Consider the following 12,888-nt stretch of genomic DNA (forward strand, 5'->3'; position numbering starts at 1 on the left):
ACAGCTGTAACGTTTCAGTTCGGTGACATTTCCATTCCGATCAGCAGAGCCGGAGCTGAATAACTGTTACAACCTGCCTGAATCCTATTGGCTGGGGACAATTGGTTATCCCATGATGTTGTATTTTAGGGCCAATCAACTAAACAGAAGAACAGAAATTAACCGAGGGATAAATTGAAAGGGGCCGTTCCTAAAAAGAGGCACAGCCCAAAACGAAGAGAGGAACGGAAACTTAAAAAACATTCAATCAAAAATGTGAAAACTGGGGTCGATAATCCAACCCCTGCAGCCCCCACCGAGCACGGAAGGCCGGCTGTGAATGAAGCCGCGAAAGAGGGGCAGACAGTTGGTTATCCCATGATTCTTGAGGAGTATGGGCTCCCCCAATGACGGGGGCGGGGCAATCACTAGCAGTTCGCAGCTGTATAAATAGAGCTGACCAGTGTGGCACTGGCTATCGAAGGAAGCAGTGCTGAAATACTGCTGTTGTGTACATATTGTTGTAAATAAAATTACTTTCCGTTTGACTCTACAAACACATGCTGGATTCTTCGTGGCCCTCACAAAAATAACATAGACGTGTTTGAGGGAAAATTAGACAAGCACATGGTGGAGAAAAGAATGGAAGGATACGTTGACAGGGTGAGGTGACGAGAGGTTGTGCGAGGGTCCTGTGGAGGAGACACACTTCTTCTCGACTGTTGAATTATCTGTCAGGGTGGCAAATCCTCATGAAGCGTTGGTTCCCTCATTTCCATCACTTAGAATTTAGTGGCGGACTCAAGCCAGTTCAAAAAGGGTTCCGAAGACGCCAATTTGCCTCTTCACAGACGCTGCCAGACCTGCTGAGCCTTTCCAGCACTACGTCTTTTCATTTCGAAAGGATTTGAACGGGAGTGGGAGAATAAACATTCACAAGATTCTACCTTGACTTGTCGACTCCATCCTCGACGCGGTGTTTACGGTATCACCAAATAAGCAGTAACGAGGCATTTTTGTTCCGACCACCCCGGCGACCACAGGCCCTGCAGTTGCCCATGGTACAAAGTGAAACAATGCTTAGCGTCATCACAACTTGTTGGCAGGTACAGGCACACAGCTCAGGTGAGGATAGACAGTTAAATGTATGCACTATGTCAAAACGATGAATTATGGCACGCCCTCATTACCTGAGTGAATTCCAGCCCGGATCTTTAGTTTTGTCTGCGGCTTGTGTGGAATTTTGAAAGTGTTACACACGGCGACCAAATCCAGAGCCATGCTTGCTATCTCACTGGCATGACCAATGCCATTTTCTTTTGGCACTCCTGAGACCACCATATCTGCAAAATACCAAGAAACGCGGAATACTCAGCACCTTCACAATCTTTTTTTTGTTGACATCCTACCTTTTAAAAACACTGGAATCTTGGAAAACATGTTCCTCCTTGGATCAGTGTTGGGGCACAGGGCCAATGGCGGGATTGGGAGGACCCAACTGGATGGAACCCTAACTTGTGGTTAGGTGGACTGGCCAGGATAAATAGCCCTTAGTGCCCAAAATTGCCCTTAGTGTTGGGTGGGGTTACTGGGTTATGGGGATAGGGTGGAGGTGTGGACCTTGGGTAGGGTGCTCTTTCCAAGAGCCGGTGCAGACTCGATGGGCCGAATGGCCTCCTTCTGCACTGTAAATTCTATGATTGTGCCAGTTTTGGTTTCCCCTTACTTGATGCAGGCATAAAGAACAAAGAAAAGTACAGCACAGAAACAGGCCCTTTGGCCCTCCAAGTCTGTGGTGATCATGACGCCCCACCTAAAAACAAAACCTTCTCCCCTTACTCGGTCCATATCCCTCTACTTCCTTCCGATTCATGTAGCTGTCCAGATGCATTTTAAATGTTGCTAATGTGCCGGCTTCCACCACATCCTCTGGCAGCGCGTTCCAGGCACCCGCGACTCTGTGTGAAAAACTTACCCCGCACATCTCCCTTAAACTTTCCCCCTCTCACCTTGAGCCTGTGCCCTCTTGTATTTGACACTCCCACCCTTGGAAAAAGCCTCTGACGATCCACCCTGTCTGTGCCTTTCATAATTGTGTCAGCCTCTACCAGGTCTCCCCTCAGCCTCCGTCTTTCCAATGAAAACAATCCTAGTTTATTCAACCTCTCCTCATAGCCAACATCCTCGAGACCAGGCAACATCCTCGTGAACCATCTTTGCACTCTCTCCAAAGCTTCCGCGTCCTCCTGATAAGGTGGTGACCAGAACTGCACGCAATACTCCAAATGTGGCCTAACCAAGGTTTTGTCCAGCTGCAACATAATTTCCCAACTCCTGGACTCAATGCCCTGGTTGATGAAGGAAAGCATGCCATATGCATGGCAGGTTCTGATGGAGAGGGAAGAAGAGGCAGCCCTTCTGCCGCCCCCATTCTCGTGCCCGTCGGCACCTTTCAATATGTTTCATCTGGACGTTGGTTTGGGGGATGTCGGGGTGGTGATTGGGTAGCCCGGAAGCTGCCGGACGTGTGGCCTGAAATAGAACGATGTACAATTCTGGTCCACATGTGGGCTACAGCAGAACAGCAATCAAAGCCTAGATTCACCATTAATTCTTTTCCAGATTGTGTGGATATATTGATCTGTTCGGCCGCGTCGAAAGTTTAAACCACTAGCTAACTCTGATAGCCCAGCCAGAGATCTTTAGAATTAGAAGAAGTTATTAAACATGGATCATTTGTTATTTCTACCCAGCAGACACCCTCTGCTGGCACAGGGGCAGCACGGTAGCATTGTGGATAGCATAATTGCTTCACAGCTCCAGGGCCCCAGGTTCAATTCCGGCTTGGGTCACTGTCTGTGTGGAGTCTGCACATCCTCCCTGTGTCTGCGTGGGTTTCCTCCGGGTGCTCCGGTTTCCTCCCACAGTCCAAAGATGTGCAGGTTGGGTGGATTGGCCATGATAAATTGCCCTTAGTGTCCAAAATTGCCCTTCGTGTTGGGTGGGGTTACTGGGATAGGGTGGAGGTGTTGACCTCGGGTAGGGTGCTCTTTCCAAGAGCCTGTGCAGACTCGATGGGCCGAGTGGCCTCCTTCTGCACTGTAAATTCTATGATATGTACATGACAGCTTCAGATGGACAAAATTCACATTGAAATTTTCAATGCACTACACCAATCTCCTGCCTCCGGCCACCATATCCCAGTCAAACAACATTCTTTTCCCATTTCCAATATGTTTGGAACCAAGGAACAAAAGTGTTCAAACAATAAAGAGATAAACTATTTTGTTCTAATACACTAAGAAGTCCAATGTCTAGAATGCTGAGGATGAAGACATTTCTGGATCTTTGAATTTTCTGGACTATTAGAACTCTTAACAATAAGTTAATGAAATGGAAACACTGTAGATATAAATATTTACCTGAAACATAAATCAGTGACAAAACATTATAATTCAGTAAGCAAAATTGGTTTCCATATTCAAATATATAACTTCCGTGTTTCCGTTTCAAAGGCATTGGACTAAAATGATGGCAATGGCATCCAAGATCTGCTCAATGATTCCCAGGAAACTGGGGCGGGGATTCTCCGACACCCCCCGCTGGGTCAGAGAATCCCGGGGGGGGAGGCGTGAATCCCGCCCCGCTGCTCCGACGCCGGCTGCCGTATTCCCCGGCGGCGGTTTTCGGGCCGGGGGCAGGGATCACGCCACACCGGTCAGGGGCCATTGGCAGCAGCCCCTCCGGCAATTCTCCGGGCCCCGATGGGCCAAGCGGACGCCCGTTAATTGGCCAGTCCCGCCGGCGTGAAATGGACATGGTCCATCACGGCGGGACCTGGCTTGTCAGCTGTCTAGCGGGGTCCTCGGGTCAGGCGCGGGGGCGGGGGGATCCAGCCCTGGGGGGACCCCCCACGGTGGCCTGACCTGCGAACGGAGCCCACCGATCTGCGGGCGGGCTTGTGGCGTGGGGGCACTCTTTCCCTCCGCCCCGGCCTCTGTAGGGCTCCGCCATGGCCGCCGCGGAGAAGAACCCCCCGTGCACATGTACAGGAACACGGCCACGGTTCTGCGCATGCTCCAGAACATGCCGGCGGTACTGCGCATGCGCCAGAACATGCCGGCGGTACTGCGCATGCGCGGAACCACGGCGGCCCTTCGGCGCCAGTTGGCGTGGTGCCAACCCCTCTGGCACCAGCCTAGCCCCTGGACATACGGAGGATTCCGCAACTTCCGGGTGGCTCGTGCCGGAGGGGTTTGCGCCGTTCTTGGCGCCGGCGTCGGGCCATCCCGCCAATTGCGGGAGAATCCCGCCCCTGGTGTATCCAAACAATAGTTCCGGACCAGAGAGGTTGCAGGTTATTTTTTTTCCCTCGTTGCTCACAACAGCTTCACCGTTAATTGCTGGACATTCCTGGAGCGTTGGCAGCCAGCACAACCCCACATTAAGATTTGACCAACCTGACTTTTCAATGGTTGTAGTATACTTGTTTTCAAATCCTTCCACCATCTCACCACTCACCCCTCTCTTTCTCTGTCACCCTCTCAACCCCTTAAACTCTTATACAACTCAATGTCCAATTTTGTTTGATAATTCTCCTGGGCTGTTTTATTCTGTTCAGGGTTTTGCTGTTTCCATCCACATACCTAATGGTGCACAAGGCAGACTTTAATATATTCCCATTGCGAGTTTTACCCGGAAAAGGTCTGTCGTCAGAATCTTATAGCTTCAGAGACACCACTCCACATCAAGCGTGGTTGACCAGGCATCTCTCCCGCCCTTACCGCCAGTCACTGGCGCGTTGGAAGGAGTTTGCAAGTTGACACACTCAACCTATATAAAAGCAAATTACTGCGGATGCTGGAATCGGAAACGAAAGGGAAAATCTCAGCAAGTCTGGCAGCATCTGTAGGGAGAGAAAAGAGCTAACGTTTCGAGTCCGATGACTCGACTGGGCCTTGACAAAGAGTCATTGGACTCGAAACGTTAGCTCTTTTCTCTCCCTACAGATGCTGCCAGACTTGCTGAGATTTTCCAGCATTTTCCCTTTCGACACAATCAACCTGTTTGGGTATGTTGTGAACGCAACTTCCTTGGCCACCGAGTGCTGGGATGGGTCTTGAACCCTTGGTTTCTGGCCCAGAGGCAGGAACGCTACCCACTGCGCCACCACGACCTCCGTTCTGCGAAGGGCACTCTGTATAAACTAAGTGGTTGCTAAAGAAACAATGAATAACGTTGATTTTTAGAAAATCCACACAAAATACTTACACGCGTCCCCTATAGTTTCTACTTTGTAGACGTCATGATTGTCGATGATTTCATCGAAGGTTGTGTATAATTTGTTCAACAATTCTACCACTTGATACGGTGTACTCGTACTGGACAACTGTGTGAAGCCTTCAATATCACTGTGGAGCAGAAAAGAAAAATTAATTCATAAAAACATAGGCCGTGGCCTGGCGGCTGCCGTGGGTTAAAATCTCGTAATGGCCGCTCAAATCGCCTGAGAGGCCAAAAATGGGACTTGCGATGGAGGGCTTTCCGAACTTCCCAACTCCCTCCTGGTGATTTCATCAGGTTCACGTCCAGGTAGGGCGTGAGGCTGATTCGCAGAGATTAGATTAGATTTTAATATCATTAGCAGGGCATTTAGAATGATAGAATCCCTACGGTGCACAAGGAAGCCATTTGGCCCATCGGGTCTGCACCGACCCTTTGAAAGAGCATCGTACCCAAGCCCACTCCCCCGCCCCGTGCCCGTATCCCCACCTAACCTTTTGGTCACTAAGGGCAATTGATCACGGCCAACCCACCTAACCTGCACACCTTTGAACTGTGGGAGGAAACCGGAGCACCCGGAACAAACCCACGCACACACGGGGAGAAAGTGCAAACTCCACACAGACAGTCACCCAAGATTGGAATCGAACCCGAGTCCCTGGAGCTGTGAGACTGCAGTGCTAACCACTGTGCCACCGAGCCGCCCATATTCCGCCTTCTTCGTATCGTTCCACCCAGCCGGTGTGACGTCACGCTGGCCCAAATCACCACCGGTTTTCAAAAACGAATTCCAGTTGCAATGACCACAAGTAAGTATAACCCCCTAGTGGTGAAGGATGCCCTGTCATTGCCCCCTACAGTGACAAGCTGGTAGTTCCAGGGTTGGGACCTATGGGGGCCCCCTTTTGGGAGGGGCTCCCTTTATGTGTGGTGGGGGTGTGCCCCAATGCTTGTGAGGGGGGGGGGGGGGGGGGGGGGGTTCCCTGATGCTTGTGGCAGGGGCCACGGTGTCTGTGAGGTGATGGGGAAAGTTTATTTTAGAATTTAGAATTTAGAATTTAGAACAGTACAGCACAGAACAGGCCCTTCGGCCCTCGATGTTGTGCCGAGCAATGATCACCCTACTCAAACTCACATATCCACCATATACCCGTAACCCAACAACTCACCCTTAACCTTACTTTTTAGGACACTACGGGCAATTTAGCATGGCCAATCCACCTAACCCGCACATCTTTGGACTGTGGGAGGAAACCGGAGCACCCGGAGGAAACCCACGCACACACGGGGAGGACGTGCAGACTCCGCACAGACAGTGACCCAGCCGGGAACCGAACCTGGGACCCTGGAGCTGTGAAGCATTGATGCTAACCACTATGCTACCGTGCTGCCCATTTTAAATGCAGATCAAGGCGACCTTTGAAGAAGGCTCTATGGAGTGTCACCATATACACACAAGTATATGATGGTGCACAGACAGATATTGATTGACACACAGGATGGCCAGTGAGCACACAGAACACAGCAGCCAATCACCAGACAGGACACGGCCACTATAAAGCCAGAGGGCACTAGTTTTCCCGCCCTCTCGGGACCCAGCCTCTGAGACAGTCAGAACCCGTGAGCCACAACTAGCACATACGCCATGTGGCAGTCAGATAGTCTGGGCAGGTTAGCCTCAGGTCTCCAGTCAACTCAGAATAGTGTCAACCCACAGTGCAAGTATGTTTAACAGTTGGTAGTTCAATAAAATAGAGTTGCGTTTCTCCAAGTGTTGGAAGCCTGTCTCTCTCACTGCGATGGTAAACACAGTCGTCGCAGACCCAGCATACCAAACACATCATGGAGCTGGACGTGGAGCATCTGGAGAGGCACAAGCCGGTTTTCATTCCGAATCTCACACCGGCAAAGTTTGGGGAAATTCCACGCATAAACCTCTTTGCCCAGAGAGTGGGGAGAAGGTGGAACTCGCTACCATAGCAAGCGTCATCTTCCCAAGGACACTTGGGGATGGGGAACAAATGCTGGCCTAGCCAGCCATGCCTCCATTCGCTGAAAGAATAAGAAAAGCTTGAAATGAATTACTCGTTTGCATTTAAAGGGAAGCTGGACAATCACATGAGGGAGAATGGAACATAAAGGTCTATGAGATGAAGAAGGAAGGGAGGAGGCTCTTAAGGAGGATAAATACCAGGATGGACTAGTTGGTTGAATGGCCTGTTTTTATCCTTTCAAATTCAACGTAAAACTCACCACAAGGAATACATCCTAATCAGATACACGTGAGCAATAAACTCAAGCTCTCTGTATTCAACAGGCACATAGGAAACTGGAACAGTTGCAGACCATACTCATTCTTAATGTGGCCAAACAGATTGATTATCAGCCTGCAAATCCTTCCAGGGCGCCTGATGGCAGACATGGGCTGGGATTCTCCCCTACCCGGTGGGGTGGGGGGTCCCGGTGTAGGGGAGTGGCGCCAACCACTCCGGCGTCGGGCCTCACCAAAGGTGCCAAGTGTCATTTGCCAAGCGCCATTTGCCAAGTGTCGTCCTGGACGTCACCACCGGCGCCTGCGCGGTGGGGGATTCTCTTCCGCCTCCGCCATGGTGGAGGCCATGGAAGAAAAAAAGAGTGCCCCCATGGCACTGGCCCGCCAATCGGTGGGCCCTGATCGCAGGCCAGGCCACCGTGGGGGCACCCCCCGGGGTCCGATCGCCCGGCGCCCCCCCCCCCCCCCCAGTACCCCGGGGGCCCGCTCGCGCCGCCGATCCTGCCGCCACCAGAGGTGGTTCAAACCATGGCGGCGGGAGAGGCCTCCCAGCGGCGGGACTTCGGCCCATCGCGGGCCGGAGAATCGCCGAAGGGGGCTCGCCGATCGGCGCGGAGGGCACGCCAATCAGTGGGGCGCGATTCCCACCCCTGCCAATTCCCTGGTGGAGGAGAATTCCGGGCACGGTGGGGGCGGGATTTTCGCCGGTCCCGGGTGATTCTCCGACCCTGCGGGGGGTCGGAGAATTTTGCCCATGAAGAGTGGGAGAGTTTCCTGGTCGGCCATACTGCAGGAGGCAACAGCAAACCCACTGCAGCCATTTTCCAAGTGTCGTCCTGGGCCAACCCAATGGAATTCAATGGTCACCAGTGCCCGTAAGCCATGGTACCCAGAGGGGGAGGAGTGCTATCGAAATCAAGCAATGTGTTATAATGGGGATGCATTTGGCAGAAATGAAGAGTTAAACTGCCAACTTGCCCCATTTAGCTCATCACAGACTAAATTGGGCACTGGTCACGGAGGAGTTTGCAGCCCAGTATCTGACTCTGGTGGTGTTTGCAAACTGCAGCCGAGGAAAAGAACTATTTTTACACAACCTCAGGTTGTCTCAAAGTGCTTCGCTGCCAGTGGAGGACTTTCAGTCCCTGTTGCAAAGATGGGACAACATGGCAGCCAACCCGGGCACAGCAAGATCCCACAGGGAGCATTGGGTTAACGAACAGATCATGTCATTTTGAGATGCTGATGGGGGGGGGGGGGGGGGGGGGGGGAGAGATAATAATAGCAGGGATTTAAATGGGAAAGGATTTTTAATAAAATTCTGTGTCAGGAAGGTGCACAAACCTCAGCACTTTCCAGTCTTTAAGTGATTATGGTCAACAAGTTCCCACTACAGCTACCGTGCACCTTTCTGTGACAGACTGTATGTTGATGGTCTAAGACTGGTTGGAAGCTCAAGAAAGGAAGAAGCAGCTAATTCACTACTTCAGATGCATAGCCTCAGATTCCGCATTTAACCCTCTCTTACTTTAGGGAGCAGGGCAGAAATTTCTTAGCCGTCACTCACATGTGTCTCATCATTCTAATCTTGAAATTACTGCGGGATGATTGCATCTATAATAATCTATGCAAACTGCTTTGTCTGCTGTTTTATTCCAGCTCTCGAAGAACTCTGAGCTCCTCCAATTCTGGCCTCCACTTCCCTTCGTCCCGCCATGGGCGGTCGTGCCTTCAACTGCCTGGACCCCAAACTCTGGAATTCCTTCCCTGACCCTCTCCACATCTCTCTCCTCCTTTAAGACACTCATTAAAACCTATCTCCACCACTGAGCTTTCAGTCATCTGATTTAATGGACGGGATTCTCCAAAACCACGGCTAGGTGTGGACGCCGGCGTAAACACCGGAGTGTTTCACGGCGGCGTCAACGGGCCTCTTGGCCCAGCGATTCCAAGGCCCACACGGGGCCAGCACGGCGCCGGAAGGCTCCGCACAGCTGCCGAAACGTGGCCCAGCCAGCACTCCCGGCCGTGGGTCCGCGCGGCGGCCGGCTGCGGCGCCTGGTCCGCCATAATGGCGGAGCCACACAGCGAGCCGGCGCGGAAGAAGGTAGGCCACCCCCCCCAGATCACGCACGCCCGCCGATTGGTGGCCCCGATTGTGGGCCTGGTCGTCATGGAGCCCCGCTCCCCAGAGACTGATCCCCCCGCCCCCCCCACCAGGACGTCCACTGCAGCTGCGATGCCGAGCTCCCACCGGCTGGAACCATACGTGAACCACACCGGCGGGAACTTGGCTGGTCGACCGCGGGGGCCTCGTTCAACAGCCCCCGGCCTGCGCCGGGTCGACCGCGCGAGCGCGACTGCCGCTGATTTTCTGGTTGCCGAAGGTTTGCGTCGGACCCGAGCCCCATTCTCCGCCCCCCGCGCCGAGTGCGATTTCGGCGCGAAGGCTCAGAGAATCACGGCCAATATCTCCTTACGTCGCTCGATGTTAAATTTCAGGCTCATCACTCCTCTGTGATGCACTTTGTGATGTTTTATTATGTTAAAGCTGTTGTATAAATACAAGTTGTTGGTCCTGCATTAAACAAATTTATTGCAAACATAATTAATGACATTGGTTTTCATAGCAGAGGAAGACGTTTTGTGGAAGTGCAATATGTTTTCCTAAATTACTGTTCTACGATGGTGTTTGCAAAGCTAGCATCTTTTAATGGATCACAAATACATCACAGATTAATCCTGTATCACATGGGAAGTCCACACTTGACACACGGATTAGTTGCTAGCTCATACGTTAAGACAGAACTTAAAGCGACGCTTAGTCTTCCAATACCAGGAAATGTTTGTAACATTCTTCGAATGAATGAAACGTTAAACAGTTTGCCTGTCGTCTCGGTGGGATGTCAGAGATCCCATGGCACGGTTCAAAGAAAAGCAGTGGAGCTCTCCCTCGGCGTCCCGGCCAAGATTTATCCCTCGACCAACGTCACTAAAACAGACAAATCTCATCACTATCTCATTGCTGTTCATGGGAGGGCTTGCTGTGCACAAATTAGCTGCTGAATTTCCTGCCTTACGACACATCATAAAAAAGTACATTACTGGCGGTATTGCACTTTGACTTTTAAAAATGTCATTCAAGAGATGTGGGGCAGGATTCTCCGCACCCCGGCGCCAAAATCGCGTTCGGCGACGGGGCGGAGAATCCAGTTTCCCGCATGAATTCGGGCCCGGCGCCGGTTCCGCGATTCTCCGCCCCCCGAAAAGCAGCGGGAGTACGTCGCGCCGAGTACCCACCACCTAGAGCCATTGCCTGAGGCCGTCCCCGCTATTCTCCATCCCCCGACAGGTTGGATTGCCAATGGTGTGGACCACTCATGGTCCCACCGTCCGTGATACTCGTGTGGTGGCTACGGACTCAGTCCGGGACTGCCACAGTCGGGGGAGGGCCGATTAGAGGGTGGGGGGGGTTGCGGTTCGGGTAGGGCGCGCAGCCCATCAGGGGCACTATTTCCACGGTCTAGATCTGTGGTCTGAGTCCGCCATGGAGCGTGGCGCAGCCGCTGGAGGCCGTCGCCGTGCCCATGCGCGGCCTCTGACCCGGAAGTGCGGGTGGGCTGTATCGGCAGCTGGAGCTGCGAGACCCACAACAGCTGCCTGCTAGCCCCCTGCAAGACGGTGAATCTGTGGCCTTTTGACACCGGTTTTCCTGGCATAAAAGACCAGACGGCGTGGGGACATAGTCCCTGAAACGGAGAATTCAGCCCTTGGGCTTTGCTGGCTATCGGTCAGTATTTATTGCCCATCCCCAATTGCCCTTTGAGAAGGTGGTGGTGAGCTGCCTTCTTGAACCGCTGCAGACCGTGTCTTGTGGGAATACCCACAATGCCGACTTACTTTATAATAAGTAAAAGCGCTTCTATTTTAAACCACATTTATTTATAACAAGTGCTGTAAACACATTTTAGCAAACAGCTCATCATTTTACATAGATATGCTGAGCATCAACATAAACACAACAAGGTGAGAAGCTGTGTGAAATGTACAAGGAATCAATTTGCCTTTCATTTGTTGTCAGGCGTTTTTGAAGGACTCCCAAATGACCTGCAATGAAATGAAATGAAAATCGCTTATTGTCACGAGTAGGCTTCAATGAAGTTACTGTGAAAAGCCCCGAGTCGCCACATTCCGGCGCCTGTCCGGGGAGGCTGATACGGGAATTTCCCCCCCCCCATTGGATTTGGGAATTTGAAGTAACACTCCAAAACTTGCAGCCTACACCAAACTGGGGGTGCCGTTAATACAGAGGGAACTGCAGCAACATGCAAGGGAGGCATTCATTAAATTGCAGAATGGGCATGTCATTGTCAAATGTATGTGGCTAACAGGCACCTTTTTATACCCTTCACCATGATGGTGAAGCTTAACTCGATTTGGAACATTTACCTTGCTTCCAAACAAGTGCTGACAATGAAATCTGTTGAACTGTTTTTGATTCACAAAGAGACGCAATCCCTGTTTAGTACGTCACCGACATTGTCGGGATCATTCACTTACTAAGCAGGAAGAGCCGCTGACAGTGGCTGCAAATATCCACGTACAGCTTAGCTCCCCATCACTCAGATTGAAGACATCGTTCTATAATAGCTTGCTGACACTTTGCTATTCACTTTGCTCAATGCAAGTTGGTTCTTTTAATAGACTGCCTCTCGCCTTACAGCACTCTGGCCTTTTTAGCTCGTACTGTGTGTGGACAAAACCCTTGAAGTGCACTTTGCAACCTGGGTTGGTGAGGAAGTCTGAAGGAGTGTCCAGTTGTTGCACATTCCAACTATTCCAATGCACTCCAGGCCAGCTTCTCACATTCCCACCCTCTGTAAACTTGAGGTCATTCAAAATCTTTGCTGTCCATTTCCTTACTTGCACCATCCATCGTTCACTCTTCCCCCCTGTATTTACTGACTTGCTCAAGCAACATCTTGATTCTAAAATTCTCAGCCTTGCTTTCAAATCCCTTTGTGCCTTCGCTATGCCACCCTATCTCTGCCATCTTCTCCATCGGCGGCAGAGTGTCGGAAACGACGGCGTGAACGAGCTGCTGGGAGTACCGATTCTGGCCCCTACAGGGGGCCAGCATGGCGCTGGAGGGTTCACGCCGCTCCAGACTCCCATCCCGGCGCGAACTGTGCGCCGCGCCAACCCACGCATGCACGGTGGTGCCAACGAGGGCATGCGCAGTGGCATCGGCGCCAACAAGCACGTGCGCGGTGGCCTCCCTCAACGCGCTGGGCCACATGCAACATGGCGCGGGAGTTCAGGGGCTGGCGTGTAAGAAAATAGGCCCGGGGAGC

General features: G+C 51.9%; 1 protein-coding gene across 2 annotated transcripts in view; it reads right to left on the reverse strand.

The window, feature by feature from the left end:
• Positions 1 to 12,888, reverse strand: part of LOC119970106 (atrial natriuretic peptide receptor 1) — a 75,948-nt gene that overhangs the window by 7,437 nt on the left and 55,623 nt on the right. For both annotated transcript variants that reach the window (XM_038804127.1, XM_038804128.1), the window contains exons 19-21: positions 5,251 to 5,390; positions 1,170 to 1,322; positions 927 to 1,025 (exon numbers count right to left, since the gene is read on the reverse strand). In XM_038804127.1, the coding sequence (XP_038660055.1) occupies positions 927 to 1,025; positions 1,170 to 1,322; positions 5,251 to 5,390 (392 nt within the window). The remainder of the gene's footprint in view (positions 1 to 926; positions 1,026 to 1,169; positions 1,323 to 5,250; positions 5,391 to 12,888) is intronic.

The sequence above is a fragment of the Scyliorhinus canicula genome, chromosome 8 (genome assembly GCF_902713615.1).
Source record: "Scyliorhinus canicula chromosome 8, sScyCan1.1, whole genome shotgun sequence".
NCBI classification, from domain to species: Eukaryota; Metazoa; Chordata; class Chondrichthyes; order Carcharhiniformes; family Scyliorhinidae; genus Scyliorhinus; species Scyliorhinus canicula.